Source organism: Stegostoma tigrinum, chromosome 10, assembly GCF_030684315.1.
Source record: "Stegostoma tigrinum isolate sSteTig4 chromosome 10, sSteTig4.hap1, whole genome shotgun sequence".
NCBI lineage: Eukaryota > Metazoa > Chordata > Chondrichthyes > Orectolobiformes > Stegostomatidae > Stegostoma > Stegostoma tigrinum.
The window spans coordinates 85,625,490-85,644,323 of NC_081363.1; the positions used below are offsets into that span (position 1 = coordinate 85,625,490).

At 41.5% G+C, this 18,834-nt stretch overlaps 1 protein-coding gene across 13 annotated transcripts in view; it reads right to left on the bottom strand.

The window, feature by feature from the left end:
• Window positions 1-18,834, bottom strand: part of LOC125455939 (coiled-coil domain-containing protein 9-like) — a 186,608-nt gene that overhangs the window by 23,834 nt on the left and 143,940 nt on the right. For all 13 annotated transcript variants that reach the window (XM_059649345.1, XM_059649346.1, XM_059649340.1 and 10 more), the window contains one exon: window positions 4,533-4,581. In XM_059649345.1, the coding sequence (XP_059505328.1) occupies window positions 4,533-4,581 (49 nt within the window). The remainder of the gene's footprint in view (window positions 1-4,532; window positions 4,582-18,834) is intronic.

An 18,834-nucleotide genomic window follows, 5' to 3' on the forward strand; every position in this document is an offset into this window, starting at 1 on the left:
GCCTTGAAGGCATCCAACGTCCCGGCCTCCACTGCACTCTACAGCAATGAATTCCACAGAGCCACCAGTCTCTGGCTGAAGAAATGTCGTTTCATTTCAGTTTTAAATTTACCCCCTCTAATTTTAAGGCTGTGCCCACGGGTCCTAGTCTCCCCGCCTAACGGAAACAATTTCCTAGTGCCCACCCCTTCTAAACCATACATTATCTTGTAAGTTTCTTTTAGATCTCCTCTCAACCTTCTAAACTCTAATGAGTACAATCCAGGATCCTTAGCCGTTCATCATACGTTAAACCTACCATTCCAGGGATCATCCGTGTGAATCTCCACTGGACACGCTCCAGGGCTACCATGTCCTCCCTGATGTGTGGGGCCCAAAATTGGACATAGTATTCTAAATGGGGCCTAACTAGAGCCTTATAAAGCCTCAGACGCACATCGCTGCTTTTATATTCCAACCCTCTTCTTATGCATGTTCACACAAGAGATAATATTTGTTGGACTGCATTTGAGATTTGTAACTAAAAAAAAATTAATAATTACAATCAAAATACTTCAGATTAATTGCAGCTGCTTTCTTCTAGTGTAAAATATACACAGCATTAACAGCAATTAAAAGATGTTTTGTATAAATTTCTACACTGTAGTACAGTTTGAATCTTTAAAGGCTTGTACACTGACTTTTACATTTTCATTACTTTAGGAAGTATTACCAAGTTTATTTTAGGTGGGAAATGTTAGAACTGGTCTGATTAAATATTAATTGCCTAAATGTTGATCAATAATCACCTTAGGGATTTAAGATGCAGACCTCTTTTCAGAAAGCCACACTTAGCTTTTGTTTTAACCTCCAATTGGAGATGTTTAGTTCCCAACTTTCTCTATGGTTTCTTGACAGCGTCTACCACCGCCTGACCAGATTAAAAAGAAATATTTCCTGAAGTTTAATGCATTTAGAAAATGTTATGCTCTGATGTTCTAATTCCTCCTTGTTTTTCACATTACTCCTGTTATAATATTACTGATCAACAGCTTGCATAACTAGCAAGACCAAGTCAGCAGAGAAATAGAACATAGAAACATTACAGCATAGTACAGGCCCTTTGGCACTCAATGTTGCGCCGACCTGTGAAACCAATCTGTAGCCCGTCTAACCTGCACTACTCCACTATCATCCATATGTTTATCCAATGACCATTTAAAAGCCCTTAAAGTTGGTGAGTCTACTACTGTTGCAGGCAGGGCATTCCATTCCCTTACTACTCTCTGAGTAAAGAACCTACCTCTGACATCTGTCCTATATCTATCACCCCTCAATTTAAAGCTATATCCCCTCGTGCTAGCTAAATGGTGCAGAATTATTGACACCACTCACATTGACTGTTATGCAAGGTAAAAGTATATTTACATTAACTTGCATTCCCATTCTCACTTTCTTTAAACTCCAATTTCCCAGACAGTATTGCTTTTAATGGTTATATTACATCATGTTGAAATCATGCATGGATTCTTGAATCAATTCTCTTATTGAAGCACACGTAGTTGGAGTTACGGTGCTGTAAAGGAATTAACCAAATAAATGAAGAATTCAAAGTATTAACAATAAGAATTTAGTACAAAAAATTAAAAACAACTAATGCTGAATTTAATTCCTTGCTGAAAGGGAAACAAAAAACAACTTCGCACTTAACCGTGCAGCTGGTGGCTCTCAAACATGAACCTTCAGTAAAGAGGCTTAAAAACAAACATGTTATTTGACCCTTTAACAATTCTCTCTGATGGAACAGAACAAAGGAAAGTGTTTTCCAAACTGACACAGAACTTCCTTAAAGCTAGTTTTATAGGTAAGTGCTTGTTAAGGATCAGATACCTTGAACACAAAGTTAAAGTCTTTTGAACAGAATTCTTGAAAAATCTCAGACACAACAAAAAGCTTAGAATTATTCTTGGACTGTGAGCATAATCTTTATATAATATTCGCCTGCATGTTCTGAAATAATTTTTAAGTAGATCTGAATACTTTGTTTATTTTTAAAGTGAATTTACTTCTGAATAGTTACTCCCAGGAATTTTCGCTAGGTGAACAGACAATCTTAATTATTCTAAACTGTTTAATATTACTGCTATTACTAAATTTAATCCAGGACTGATTTCAATTAAAATATTGATTTATTTTTAGGAAAGCTGTGGACTTTCACTTAATTCTTCAAGATCAAATATCCAAAAAAAACTCCTAGCATTCTTAAACAAGGAATTCTACATCCATCATCAGTTAACTTGAAGAAGTTGTCTCTGCTATGGTATTGGGGAGCAGACCACATTTATTTGATCAAAATGTTTTTTGTAATCTGAAAACTCTAAAGGAGTGAGGACACTTTGTTTTAAGACCAGATCTAATAGCTACTAATGCAGACCAAGTTCCCAAAATGAGTTAGAGTCTCCTAGATTGGATTTTGATTAACAATAAGTTTGTAAATAAATTTACCTTGCCAGTGGGTAAAGATAGTAAAACCATGACAATCAAAAACACAAGCTGTGTTCTTAATTAACAGCGAAGTAGTTAACTTTTAAAAGCATTCAACATCAAAACTATTCCAATTTATGTTGGCACAAAAGAAAGGAAACAAAATTATTTTAACTTAGCTATCTATTTAATCAAAACAACAGAAAAAGCATCATGACGTAATTCTCCAAATGTTCTAACATAGGACAAGTCGGACATGGTGACTCCTCAGCCTGTTCACAGAGGTCTCAAGGCTTCACCCTTAGTACTGCTAGCCTTCCTCTGAAATAGGGAAGATATGCAGTTCAACTGCCCAAATAAAATTTCCCATTAACTGCTTCTGCATGAATTTCACAAACTTATTTTCATCAAACGGGAAGCTGTTTTTGTAAACTCCAGTCATTTCGGGCAGACGTGGCATCATCAGTGAGTGAATGTCTGTGAATGTGGTGCCAATCAACTGCGCTTGCTTTGTCTGGATGAAGTCAAACTTCTTGGTTTTTGTTGGACCTTCCTGAATGAATCCAATCACTCTCAGCTTATCTCTAGAGTTCAAGCTTTTTAGTCCATGTTGGACCAAGACGTGGAATGTGGTCAGGAGCCAAATGGCCCTGCTGGAATCCAATTGGCGAGCATGTTGTTGTTGAGCAATTGCTGCTTGATGGCTCCATTGACAGCATTTTTGATGGTTTGGTGATGACTGAGGGTACAGTGATGGGGTGGCAATTGGCTGGATTAAATGTGGCATGATTAAATCTGACTTGATTTTTGTAGACAGGAGACACATAGATAGTTTTTCACATTGTCACGTGTATGCCATAGTTGCAACTTTAATGGAACACCTTAACTAGGGGCAGAGCTAGTTATACAGCACATTTCAGTACTCCTAGTTGAGTGTGACAGAGTCTATGATTGTTGGTTATATCCAGTGTTTTCAGATATTCCTTGAGATTACATGGAGTGAATAAAATCTTTGTTGAACATCTCAGGAGACCAAGAGGGAGCATTCACCCGGCACTTCTGGCCAAAGACAGTGCAGTCCTGACCCTTACATTGACATGCTGGGCAATATGGACCTTATTTGAACCCAGTGGGGCCTAGGCAAATGCTACTTTTGCTTTGTTCACAACTTTTTGCACATTCTTTTTCCTTTCTATAGTTCTATCAACTGTTAAGAGGTAGCATATGCTAACCTTTTGTTAGAAATCAGATATGAAAAGAAAACAGGCATATAAATTAACTAGCGTCAATACGTGAACTCAGTCTGCACCTCTTTATCTGCAGGAACCACTTTTAGAGTAACAGAGAAGACTAAAGTGAGGCAATAGGAGTTTAGAAGAATGAGTGTAGATCTTATTGAAATGTACAGGATTCTTATGGAATTTGAGAAAAGCTAAGTGCTGAGAGGATGTTTTCCTTCATGAGGAGAGTCTAGGAAAGGAGGGCATAGTGTTAGAACAAAGGGGCACCAATTCAAGACTGAGATGGGGAGGAATTTCCTCTCTGAGGGTTCAGGGTCTTTAGAATTCCTTGCCACAGAGAGCAGTGGAAACAGAGTCATAGTGTATACGCAAGGCTGAGGTAGACAAACTCTTAATCAGTCAGGGAATGAAGGGTTATGGGGAAAGGACAGGAAAGTCAACATGATGAATGTCAGATCAGCCATGATCCTACTGAATGGCAGAACAGGCTTGGGGGCAGTACAGCCTTCTCCTGTTCTTACTTGTTTATAGTCTTAAATATAATTTTATATATGATACACATTTTATCTTCAGATTACTGAGGACATAAGTTCTCGCTCAGATTTCCACCCCAATCATGCTACTGTTAGTTTCCAGCGTCATTCCAAATCACTGTTGCTGGGTAGGAGAAAGGTTGTAATTGAGCTCTCATGTTTTTATTTTTGGAAATCACTTTTATGTACCTCACCATGCCTTGTTAATTTCTAATAAATTATTAAGATAGCCAAGAGAAATAATCAAAAATAAAGAGAACAGATTTCTGGTGTGCTGCAGAAGCCTTATACATACTTGTCCTCCAGTGTCTCTTTGTATTTCATTCTTCTCTTTTATATCCAATCTGTTGTATAAAAATAAGTGACATTCATGTTACTTACTTGCATGGTAAACATCCTTTACAAACATTATTGATGACAGTTGGTTTAGATTTGCTCAGCATTTGCTAACTACTATTTGCTCATATATAGAAACAATATTTTAAAAAAAGCTTCAATTTGCCAATTAAGGTTCCCGGTGATTAACTTCAAACAATCTTTTCAACAAGTATACTAAATCACACTGTGCAATCAAAAAACTTTCAACATAAATTACTCATACAGGATTACCAAAAGGTTAGCAATGATGGAAATAACAACAGCTGTTGCAAAGTAACAGATATAACGGGAACGGCAGGTGCTGGAGAATCCGAGATAACAAATGTGGAGCTGGATGAACACAGTAGCCAAGCAGCATCTTAGGAGCACAAAAGCTGACGTTTCGGGCCTAAACCCTTCATCAGAAAGTTGCGGGGGCGGGGGTATGGTTCGAAGATGGATAGAAGAGAAGACAGGTGGAGAGGTGACAGACAGGTCAAAGAGGTGGGGGTGGAGCCAGTAAAGGTGAGTGTAGGTGGGGAGGTAGGGACAGGATAGATCAGTCCGGGGAGGACAGACAGGACAAGGGGCGGGATGAGGTTATTAAGTAGGAAGCGGGGGTGCGGCTTGAGATGGGAAGAATGGGATGGGGAGAGTAAGAACAGGTTAGGGAAGCGGGGTGGAGCTGGGCTGGTTTTGGGATGCAGTGGCGGGGAGGGGAGATTTTGAAGCTTGTGAAATCCACATCGATACCATCGGGCTGCAGGGATCCTAAGCGGAATATGAGTTGCTGCTCCTGCAACCTTTGGGTGGCATCGTTGTGGCACTGCAGGAGGCCCACAATGGACGTGTCGTCTGAGGAATGGGAGGGGGAGTTGAAATGGTTCACGACTGGGAGGTGCAGTTGTTTATTGTGAACTAAGTGTAGGTGTTCTACAAAGCAGTCTCCAAGCCTCCGCTTGGTTTCCCCAATGTAGAGTGAGCCACAGCGGGTACAGCGGATGCAGTATACCACATTGGCAGATGTGCTGGTGAACATCTGCTTGACGTGGAAAGTCTTCTTGGGGCCTGGGATGGAGGTGAGGGAGGAGGTAAGGGGGCAGGTGTAGCACTTCCTCTGGTTGCAGGGGAAATTGCAGCGTGTTGGTGGGGTTGGAGGGGAATGTGGAGCAGACAAGGGAGTCATGGAGAGAGTGGTCCCTCTGGAAAGCAGACAAGGGTGGGGATGGAAAAATGTCTTTGGTGGTGGGGCTGGATTGCAGATGCCGCAAGTGTCGGAGGATGATGCGTTGGATCCGGAGGTTGGTGGGGTGGTACGTGAGGATGAGGGGGATTCTCTTTTGGCGGATATTGGGTGGGGTGGGGTGTGAGGGATGAGTTGCAGGAAATGTGGGAGATGCGGTCGAGGGTGTTCTTGACCACAGCAGGGGGAAGTTGCGGTCCTTGAAAAACGAGGACAACTGAGATGTACAGGAGTGGAACACCTCATCCTGGGAGCAGATGCGGTGGAGGCAAAGGAATTGGGAATAGGGGATGGAATTTTTGCAGGAAGGTGGGTGGGAGGAGGTGTACTCCAGGTAGCTGTGGCAGTTGGTGGGCTTGAAATGGATATTAGTTTCGAGGTGGCTGCCTGAGATGGAGACACAGAGGTCCAGGAAGGTGAGGGATGAGTTGGAGATGGTCCAGGTGAACTTGAGGTTGGGGTGGAAGGTGTTGGCAAAGTGGATGAACTGTTCGAGCTCCTCGTGATCAATGTAACAGAGGAAGAGGTGGGGTTTAGGGCCAGTGTAGGTACGGAAGAGGGGCTGTTCCATGTAACCTACAAAGGGCAGGCATAGCTTGGGCCCATGCGGGTACCCATGGCCACCCCCTTTGTCTGCAGGAAGTGGGAGGAATCAAAGGAGAAGTTGTTGAGGGTGAGGACGAGTTCAGCTATGCGGATGAGGGTGTCGGTGCTGGAAGACTGGTCAGGGCTGCAGGGCAGGAAGAAGCGGAGGGCCTATAGGTCATCTGCATGGGGAATGCAGGTGTATAGGGACTGGACGTCCATGGTAAAAATGAGGTGTTGGCGACTGGCGAATTGGAAGTTCTGGAGGAGATAGAGGGTGTGGGTGGTGTTGCGGTCGTAGGTAGGGAGTTCCTGGACCAAGGGGGAGAAAATGGAATCCAAATAGGTGGAGATGAGATTGGTGTGGCAGGAGCAGGCAGAGGCAACGGGTCGACCAAGTCAGGCAGGTTTGCGGATTTTGGGAAGGAGATAGAAGTGGGTGGTGCGGGGTTGGGAAACAATGAGGTTGGAGGCTGTGGGTAGAAGGTCACCTGAGGTGACGAGGTTGTGAATGGTTTGGGAGATGATGGTTTTGTGCTGAGTTTTATATTCTAGTTGTTATTGAGGGCTGGTGTAATTCAACAAAATTGGTCCAGAGCATCTAATCTGGAGTCCGAGGCCTGAATTTTAATCTCACTGAACCAACTGTCTTTTCTGTCTTCATATCATTCTATCTTATTAATTTAAATATTAAATTTTAAATATACAGACTACCAATTTTCTTACATTCATCTAGGTTCCTTTTAATTCTTTCATCGTTCCTCACCCAAAGACGACATTTTCAGAAAACTGATTTCTGCTAAAATACAAATTCCACTATCATATTCACAATGTGTAAACATGGACAACATTAACTCCTGGGGGAATTTCCCCATTAAAACTGACAGAAACTCGTGTTTGTATAGCAAAATAGGCAGAAGACGTTGCTTACCTCTTTTAGATTTGACAACAGCACATGTTCCTAAGACAGGGAAAATATTTTGCCATGTGCTCAATGACAACTGCATTAACGATTTTAAATTGCAACTTTTTGTGGGGGAAGCTTTAATTTCTTAGGACAGTTGGGAAGGGCCAGAAGGTCAAACTTGCAAAGTGGTGAAACCTAGCCTTCCCAATTGTATATGAACGTGCCTAATACTAGTTTAGCCGTGACACATTTGGGAACATCTGAGTAATCTACTCCGTAAGAGGAGGGTCGGCGATGCCAACATATTAGCCAAGGTTTGTTCATATTTTGAAAGTCATTGAAATTTAACAGCTAAGAGCAAGGCTTTCCAGGGCTGCAATGACAGTAAGTGAAGAGAGATGTGAGTTACCAGAATCAGCAATCACGTGTTTTCCAGCACATCTTGTGGTCTCAAAGGTGCAAGATCGCTTCCCCCAGTCACTCAAACAAAAAAATCTCCCATAACGTCTTCCCCATCCAATTACAGCAATCTCTTGTGCACTCACAGCAGAAAATCAATTCCAAATCAACAAATAAACAATTTTAAATCTTAAGAACAGACCAGATCTTAACCACTTACCAGGTACTAATCAGAAAGGTAGCACCTTTCCCCGCAGAACAGCTACAACCTTTTCATACAGAACGAGAGAGACAGAAAAGCAAAAGGAAACTATCTCCTCCATCCCCATCATTCTGTAATGTTCTATGTTCTATATTCACCAAACTCTCAGGTTTGCACATAATTTCCTCAGCTGCACTCAAGAACACTGTATTTCAAGCCAACTGAATTGGGGCTAGAGAAACCAACCAGCTACCTAACTAACCAACTACCTTGACCACATGGCAGAATGTGTTTACTCCGTCTAAGCTGCAAGAAAGGAACTTAATTTATTTACACAGTACTTTCCACTTACTGCAAACACTAAACTATCAGATTTGCACTCAGTTTCCTCTGCTGCACCAATGTGAAGTAGATAGGAGTTAACCAAAGAATATCTCGTTCATTCACTTAGCAACAAAGATTTTTTTCAGTTAACAACATGCAGCAGTGTGCTTGGAAGAATTTTTAAAAAGTAATTTTGCACCAGTAGCCTGGAGTGGGAGTGCAACCTTAGGGGTAACGCCAGGAATATTTTCAAATTAATTTTTGCGTCAGCAGGGAGTAGGGCCAGGAAACGTCTGAATTAATTTACATCACCACAGGGAGAAAAGCAGAGAACATTATAAAACTAATTTTTCCTATCAGCATAATTTGGTCCTGAAGAGGATGGCCAGATAATTTAGAAATGTCAGAAAAGAAATGGTATTTCTAAGGGAAGGCAATGGTCCTGTGGTATTACCATTGGACTATTAATGCAGGTAATGTCTGGGGAATAAAACAAAGAACATTGGATGCTGGAGACTGTCAACAAAAAACACAAATTACTAGAGAAACTCAGCAGGTCTAGTGGCATTCGCAAGCAGGAAACAGAGTTAATGCTTCAAGTCCAGTGTTAATGCTTCAAGTCCAGTGATTCAGGTCTGGAGTTCTGATGGAGAGTCACTGCACTTGAAACATTAACTTTGCTTTCTCCCACGAATGCTGAATTTCGTTGTGTTTTTGTTAATGTTCTAAAAACCCAGGTTCATATTCCGTTATGGTAGATAGTGAAACTTCAACTCAATTTGAATTAAGAATCTAATGATAACCATGAAACCTGTCGACTGTCAGGAAAACCCACCTGGCTCACTAACGTCCATTGAGGATAGAAAGCTCTTGTCCAGACCTGGTCTGGCTCAAGTGTGATTCTACACCCACAGCAATGTGGATGAGTCTTAATTATCTTTGGGCAATTAGGGTTCTGGCCTAGTCAGTGATTTCTGCATACCGCAAGTGAATTAAAAGATCAATTAAACAACATTGATAGGAATTACAGCACATATGTCATATAAGTGCAGCATCAAAAGAGATTTAAAATGATAACTGAATGTGACACTTCTGTGCAGGAACAACTTAGAAGATTTAACATATTGTCGATCAATTACTTCCAATTTTGCATTTCAGCTTTGCTTTTTTAAGAATTATTTTTAAAAGCCACAGCAATTTACTAAGAAATACTTGTATGCCCTGTGTGAAGTAAAGGGGTCATCTTTGGTAGGGAGAAAGCTGCTTCATCAATGACCTTCCCTCCATCATAAGGTCAGAAGTGGGGATGTTCACCAATGACTACACCATGTTCAGCATCATTTGTGCATTCTCAGATATTGAAGCAGTCCATGTTCAAATGCAACAAGATCTGGACAATATTCAGGGCTGACAAGTAACTTTCGCATCACACAAACGCCTGGCAAAAAACACCTCTAACAGAGACAATCTAACCAGCTCCCTTTAACAATGGTGTCACCACCACTGAATCTCTCTTATCAACACCCTTTACCATTGACTAGAAACTGATCTGGCCTCTCCTTATAAAACACTGGGTACAAGAGTAGGTCAGAGGCTAGGAATCTTGCAGTGAGTAACTCATCTTCTGACTCCCCACCTCCCGTCCACCATCTACAAGGCACAAGTCAGGAGTGTGATGGAATCATCCCCACTTGTTTGATTGAGCGTGGCTCCAATAACACTCAAGAAGCTTGACACCATTCAGGTCAAAGCAGCCCACTTAATCAGCACCACATTCACAAGCATCCACTCTCTCCACCACTGACAATGAGTAGCCGCAGTGTGTACTTTCTACAAGATACATATCAGAAATTCACCAACGCTCCTTAGACAGCATCTTCCAAACCTATGACTACTTTAATCTAGAAGGACAAGGACTGCAGATAAGTGGAAACACTACACCCCTGCAATTTCACCTCCAAGCCACTCACTGTCCTGTCATGGAAATACATCGCTATTCTTTCACTGTTACTGGGATTCTGGAATTCACTCCCTAAGGGATCTACCTATAGCTTATGGCCTGCAGCAGTTCAAGAAGGCAGATCAACCCCACCTTCTTAAGAGCAACTAGGGATGGGCAATTGATGCTGGCCCAACCAGTGATGCCCACTTCCCACAAATGTCTAATCAAACAAAGCACCAAGTGTGACTCAGCTGGAGTCAACTCTTAAAAATGTGACTTTCAATTAATATAATCCTTGCTTTAATGGTCCCCATTGCAATTTTTATGCATTAGAAATTCATAAATTCCCTTCAAACCACAAGATCTTCAGTGCACCAGGGAAATACTGAAAAATGATTAGACTGCCAAATATTCAGTGGGACTCAAGTTTGACTGCTGTATAATCCTCATATTCACTAAAAATGATGTAAATAATTTATCAACTAGTTGTAATCAATATCCAAGTGACCTAGAATATACTGCTGTCAGAAAACACAGGATGTTATTTAATTTAATTTGCATTGGCCCTTACAAATAGTAGCAAGAATGAGTCACACTAGCCTGAAGGGAGACATTTTAGTTTGAAGAAAACCAGTTTCCTCTTTCTTATTAAAAACCAAAAGAACTGTGGATGCTGTTAAGCAGAAACACAAACAGAAGTTGCTGGAAAAGATCAACTGGTCTGGCAGCATCTGAGGAAGGGTCACCAGACCCAAAGCATTAACTCTGACTTCTCTTTACAGGTGCTGCCAGACTTGCTGAGCTTTTCCAGCAACTCTTCTTTCTTTTTTTTAAGATCAGACGCACTATAAGTAATGACAAGATAATGTCGTTCATATTCAGTACTATTGTTTGCAGTGCTAAACCAATTGTTTAACACAGCGGATGTGATAATCAGTTCTGAAGTGCTCTCGGGTGTTGCTATACATGATATGGAAATGGTTCAAGCCTCCCTCCTGTAACATGGGGATCATCACATTCCGCTTTATCTGGACATCAAAGATTCACCATGTTCACTGGGACACAACGTACAAACCTCTAGGAAGAAGGGAAAGAACATAGTCAACATATGCCTCATCCCAATGGCCAACACAGCAACAAGCTATGCACAGACCCTCTGTATGTAAATATCAAGTGTCACTACATGCTGAAGTTCTACCTGTCCCCGGTGTTGCAAAGAAGGCCTGGTGCACAACACTCCAAGTAGTTGAGCCATGCCCTACCACCCGCCCTTCACGGAGAATTTTACACAGAAAAATACTTTTGACCACAAATTCATCAAGCCACGTTCGATACAAAACGCCGTCAAGACCCTGTTGGGAAAACAAGGTAGCAGACTCTGTCAAGTGTTTCCCTGAATAGAATGCTTCGTGGCCTGAGCTTGGCTAGCAATGAATAAACCCTTGCTGATAAATCGTTCCTACATTCCCAGAGTCTCACATCCACTGCACTTTGGCCTCGAGGTGACTATGGTGGGGAAGACACTGTTGTTCTACTTCCTTACGTAATGTTTCTTTGTTAAGGATATCTGGACAGAAATTCGGCAAGGCTTATCCAAAGCAGGTCCAGGACAAAAGTCTGTTCTCCTCAGGCTGTACCCTGGGACCCAAACTGGGATAAATGTCAACTGCACCTGGAGGACTCTCAAGGATACTCTTTGGTCTCCTTGCAATTTGTTAGTCTCTGTGCATAGGGTTGTCCAGGATTTGAATGCTTCAGATTGGCACAGTCCAAGGTCCAGGACTCACTGCTGACTCAAGTACCAAAGATTGCAGCAATTCTTGGAGGGGCGCTATGGGGAAAGTTCTAAGGCCTTTCAGTCAGCATTGGCCTGGGAACTGCAGAACCTCTTGCTCTGTGCACCTCACAAACAATATATGGTGTAAACAAAGAATACTGAAAAGGTGCTGAGGAACCTCAGTGAAACATATCTTAATATAGACAGCTATTTCTGTAATTAGAATTCAAAATGTTTTGCCTTTGGACCGCAAATACATGATGTTGAGTGAATTTGCTAAATATAAAGACTGTTAAAATTGTTCATGCTGAATTTACTTGCAAATTCTGTAATATTCAAAATAAAATGTTCCTGTCATGTTTCTGTTCAGAAATTTTATGAATAAAATATATTTTTGGGGAAAACATGTACCATAAAAACACGCAAGTGCAAGAGGTAAGAGGAATACTACCTAACCATATGATTCATCAAGCAGTGTTCTGTCATTGAATACTACCATTGCTGATCTTGGGCTTGAATTTCACCCTTCCACCTACTCCCCACATCCCTCGACTCCCTGAACGATTTAAGTTGTCGATCTTAACTCTAAGTATAGTTAATAGCTGATCATCCACAATACTCTGCACAGAGAATTCCAAAGATTGGCTGAAGAAATTTCTCATCTCAGTTTGAAATGATTGACTTATACGCTACAACTGTGTGCCCCGTTAGAAATTCTATTCTTAAAATCGGGATGAATAATCTCACATTTTCCAATATTACACTCTATTTTTGTCGCCTACTCATTTAACCGGTCTTGCATGCCTCTCTGCAGTGAAATATAAACTGCACAGGAGTGAGGGAGGGAGCAAGTCAATTATCCTTCGTAAGCCCCTAAAAAGCTCACAAAAAATCAGTTATGAGGTTAGGAACTGACAGCAATGTCATTCCTCCATGTGGGTACAGAATCTTTCAGCAGCCACTCCTTTAATCACAGGTTTTGTCTCCCAAGCACAAAACCTTTGGCCCAATAAACACAGTTTATCTTATTTCTATGCTGCTCATTAGAGGCAGGATCTGTGAATGAAGTAGCAGCAAGGGCAGGACAGATGGAATGCATGACTGGAGAAGCTGCAGCAGTTATTATGGCTGTTCCCACTGCAATCATCACATTGCGACTGAACTTAGGCGAGGGAGAAGAGGACAGCTAAAAGCAGTGGGAGATCTCGTTTAACAATCACCAACCGCACTCTCTGCGTTGGGCTGGAACCAGGTACAGACTCAGGGAATGAATGGACGCGGCTGGGGAGCAGGGGAGAGAAACAGCAGCAGCAGAAAGGACAGACACAGTAAAGGAGAAGTGCAGAGGCTTCTAGCTGAATGAACTCTACATCCTGGCTACTTAATATTTTTTTAAAAACTGACACCTCGGTTTGTAGAGGTACTCTCCAAGAGCACTATTGATCTTGACCCTGTGTAGATAAGCGTGGAGAACAAGTACAGCTGCATTCAGAAACAGAGGTATTTGGAAAGTTTTCTGCATCAAGCAGTAAGCAATTAGCAGTTCAAGTGATTGACAATTTCAAGCTTTTATGATTGTCTGGTGAATTGACAGCCTTCCTCCTGACTGGAACGTTACCACTGAATTTCTGCCTGAATGTAATTTTTAAAAAAACTTTATCTGTTCTTTGTATTTTATACTATACTTAAACTCATTACAAACCTTAGCTTAATTCAGCCTCTGACTGCAATGGTAGTTGACTTTAATAAATCAGTAGTCATAACGTTTTGCAGCAAAGGTGTAAAGAAAATAATTTCTGCAGGCCCAAATTGGGCATTCAACTGCACAGTGATGTTACTGGACTAGTAATCCTGAATTCCAGGCTAATGCTCTGAGGATGATGAAATTTGAACTCAATAACAATGAAAGGCAAGCCTAGTGACAACCACGTAACTATGGTTGATTGTCAATTGTTTCACTGATGTCCTTTAGAAAAAGATATTTGTGGTCATTAAATGGTCTAGTCTATATGTCACTCCAGACCTACAGAGATGTGAATGGTCCTTATCTGTCCTCAGGGCAAGTAGGGATTGGCCATAAATGCTGACTTAGCTGGTTATGCTGACATTTCATAAAACATCAAAAAGAAAAATTAGATGCAGTAGTCAGCCACTTGAGCCTGCTCACATTTTACTCCATTTGTCAGAATGTTGCTTACTCACCTCTTGCATCGATATTCTTTTGTATTCCTGCATGAGGAACCAATCATTGTTTGAAAGGTAGAAGTGGGACCAATTTGATGGGCTCTCTCCTATGTAGCCAGCACAAGAATGATAGTCACAATTATTTTTGGACAGTTGGTATACTCTGGAGCATTTTCATATTTAATGTTGTTGAGAAGTACAACATAGTGAGTTAACTTCCACTATAAGGTGATGTTTGTCTCTAACGTAACCAGGGCGCTTATGTGCTGGAAGACCCCAATCTATTACACTTTAAGGCACAGGTAATCATGTGAGGAGTCGCTTTAGCTTAAAAAAATCACTGAAATATGAATTGTATGTGAATTAAACCTTCGTTACCTGGTTGGTTCTGCAGAATTAATTTCAGTATTAATTTCAGTATTGTTGCTGGGCCTATGACAGTCAGTACCATGATACGTGTTCCACTCACTTTAAACATTAAATATTGACGGAAAAGGATGTAAAATTGGCAGAATTAGACCCAAGAACTCTGGAGAGTTGCCAATTTCTTGCAATTAATTTTTGAAAAGCACTGTAGATGCAAGACTGTTCCCAATAAGTGAGCTTGTGTTGAATAACTTTTAATTTTGGGAACAGAGTATAGGAGATTATTTATAGAAAATTAATAAAAAGCATTGTATTTATAGATTATAAATTAGAAGATTACACATATATACATACATACACACAGTCTTTTGGTATTTTTGCTTATAACTCCACTCCTCCATCATCATCCAGCCTGGGGATCAAACCTAGCTCAATGGAGAATGCAGGAGGACATACCACAAGCAGCACCAGGCATATATGGAAATGGGATGTCGACTTGGTGAAGCTGTTAAACAGCATAAGCAGCAAATGACAGAGCAAAACGATCCCTCAACCAATGCATCAAATCTAAGCTCTGCAATCCTGTCATATCCAGCTGTGAATGATGGAGGACAATTGAACAACTCATTGGAGGAGTGGGGTCTACAAATATCTCCATCATCAATGACAGAACAGCCCAAAATATCACTGCAAAAGGTAAGGCTGAAGCAGTTGCAGCACTCTTTAGCCAAAAGCGTTAAGTGGATAATCCTCAGCCTCTTTCAGTGGTCCCCAGCATTACAAAAACCAATTTGATTCACTCCACATGACTGCTGACACTGGATAGTGCAAAGGCTACGAGCCCTGACAACATTCCGGCAACTTGTGTTCCAGAATTTGCCACTCCTGTAGCCAAGGTGTTCTTATACAGTTACAACACTGATATCTCTCTGACAATGTGGAAAATTACCCAAGTCCGTCCTGTAAAGCAGGAAAAATCCAACAGCCAATCACTGCCCCATCGGTCTGCTCTCGATCATCAGTAAAACGACAGAAGGTGTCAGCAACAGCATTCTCAAGCAGCATCTTTTTTAAAATTATTCATTTACGGGATGAGCGTGTCGCTGGCTGGGCAGCATTATTTGCCCATCCCTAATTGCCCAGAGGAGTCTGGAGTCATATGTAGGCCAGACCAGGTAAAGATAGCAGTTTCCTTTCCTAAAGGACATTAGTGAACCAGATGGGTTTTTTCTACAATTGACAATGAATTCATGGTCATCATTAGATTCTTCATTCCAGATATTTACTGAATTCAAATTCCACCATCTGCCATGGCAGGATTTGATCCTATGTCCCCATGGGTCTCAGAATTAACAGTCCAGTGATAACACCACGAGGCTATCGCCTCCCCATAGCAATAACCTCTCACTGATGCCCAGTTTGAGTTCCACCAGGCCACTGACTGTGGTTCAGACAAAAGTGTTGAAATAAGAGCAGGTCAGAAGCTAGGAATATTTTAGTGAGTAACTCAATGCCTGCCTGCCCAAAACCTGATTTCCATCTACAAGGTACAAGTCAGGACAGTGATGGAATACTTCCCAGTTGCCTGAACAGGAGCAGCTCCAACAACACTCAAGAAGCTTGACACCGTCCAGGGCAAAGCAGCCTGCTTAACTGGCACCACATCCACAAGTATCCACTCCCTCCACCACAGCGGCTCAGTAGAAGCTGTGTGTGTGATCTACACGATGCACTGTAGAAATTTACCAAGGTGCCTCAAACAGCACCTTCCAAACCCATGACTACTTCCATCTAGAAGGACAAGAGCAGCAGATACATGAGAACACCACCAGCTGCAAATTAATGTTTGAGCCACTCACCATCCTGACTTGGAAATGCATTGTTATTCCTTCAGTACCACGGGGTGAAAGTCCTGGAATTCCCTCCGTAAGGGCTTTGTGGGGTTACCTATAGAAAATGGGCTGCAGGTGTTCAAAAAAAAAGCTCACCACCACCTTCTCAAGGGCAATTAGGGACAGGCAATAAATGCTGGCCCAGTCACACAAGTGAACTTTAAAAAATTCTGAAAAAGGGTCTAGGCCCGAAACGTCAGCCTTCCTGCTCCTCTGATGCTGCTTGGGCTGCTGTGTTCATCCAGCTCTACACCTTGTGTATCCCTTCAATAATTCTCTAAAAGGAAGAAATCCCAATTTCAACACAATGCAGAAAATAATTGCCCAAAACTTCTAAGGGGAGGCAATCACCAACACAGCGAATCCAATCTGCTAATTACCATGCTACTCATGTACTGTTGATTATCATCAAAGTGATGTAAGTGTAAACAGGGATAGCTGACAGTGCTATCAAGCAGCACTTACACAACAATAACCTACTCAATGACACTCAGTTTGGGTTCCGGCAGGGTCACTCAGCTCCCGACCACATTACAGCAATCCAAGGTGAATGAATTAACTGCGTAAACAGTTATTAGTGGATATGATTAAAGTGGGAAGAGAGAGACCTGGCTCCAGGGCGACCAAGGATGGGAACTCAACATTCAATTTTCAGGAAAGACAGACAGAAAGAAAATGGAGGTCGGTAAGCATTGCTGGCTATGGAGGAGATTAACACAATAGTAAGGGAGGACATTAGCTTGGATGATGTGGAATCTGTATGGGTAGAGCTACGGAAAACTGAAGGGTAAAAGATATTTGTGGGACTTGCGTAAAGACCACCAAACAGTAGCTGTGATGTTGGTGACAGTATCAAACAGGAAATTAGAGATGCATTAGAGTATGGGTACAGCAGTTATTATAGGTGGCTTCAATCTACACATTGATTAGACTAACCAAACTGGTAGCAATGCATTGGAGGACGATTTCCTAGAATGTATGAGGGCTGGTTTCCTTGATAAATATGTCGAGGATCCAACTAGAGAGCAAGCCATCCTAGACTGTGTATTGTGTAATGAGGGAGGGTTGATTAGCAACATCGTGGTGCAAGATCCTTTGGGGAAGAGTGCCCGTAATATGGTAAAATTCTTCATTAAGATGGAGAGTGACACAATTATATCTGAAACTAGGATCTTGAAGAAATTTGATGGTAAGAGGCATGTATTGGCTACGATAAATTGGCCAAGGACACTTAAGGGGTTGATAGTGGATACGCAATGGCAGACATTTAAAGAACAAATGGATGAACTTCAACAATTGTACATCCCTGTCTGGTGTAAGAGTGAAACAGGGAATGTGGCTCAACCATGGCTAGCAAGGGAAATCAGGATCAGTGTTAAAGTCAAAGACGAATCGTATGAATTGGCCAGAAAAAGCAACAAACCAGAGAACAGGGAGAAATTTAAAATTCAGCAGAGGAGGACAAAGGGTTTACTTCAGAAAGGGTCAATAGAATATGAAAGTAAACTTACAGGGAACATAAAAATTGACTGCAAGGGCTTCTATAGATATGTGAAAAGGAGAAGACTGGTGAAAACAAATATAGGTCCCTTGCAGTTAGAATCAGGTGAATTCATAATGGGCAGTAAAGAGATGGCTGACCAGTTGAACAAATACTTTGGATCTGTCTTCACTAAGGAGGACATAAATAATATTCAGGAGATCTAGAGGGGCAGAGAGAGAAGCATGAAGGAGAAACTGAAGGAAATCTTTATTAGTCAGGAAACCGTATTGGGGAAATTGTTGGAATTAAAACCTGAAAAGTACCCAGGGCCTGATACTCTGCATCCCAGAGGACTTAAAAAAGTGGCCCTAGAAATAGCAGATGCATTGGTGATCATTTTCCAGCATTCTATAGACTCTACTGGAGGGTATCAAATATAATTCAAGTCTTTAAAAGGAGGGGGAAGGAAAATGGGGAATTATAGGCCAGTTAGCCTTACATTGGTGGCGGGAAAATGCTGGAGTCAATCATTAAGGATTCATGACTGAGAATTTGGAAAGCAGTGACAGAATCTGTCCTAGTCAGGAAGGATTCACTAAAAGGAAATCATACTTGACAAATTTTCTGGAAATTTGTGAGGACATGACCAGTAGAGTAGACAATGGTGAATTAGTGGATGTTGTGCATCTGGACTTTCAACAAGCTTGTGTCAAGGTTCCACACAAGAGATTAGTAAATAAAGTTAAAGCTCATGGTATCAGAGAAGTGGTTTGCAGACAGGAAGCACAGAGTTGGGGTAAATGGGCCTTGGCAGGCAGTAATGAGTCAGGTGCCATAGGGTTCAGTGCTGGGATCCCAGCTACTCAATATACATTAACAATTAGGGCAGAGGAATTGAATGCAATATCTCCAAATGTGCAGATGACACTAAGCTGG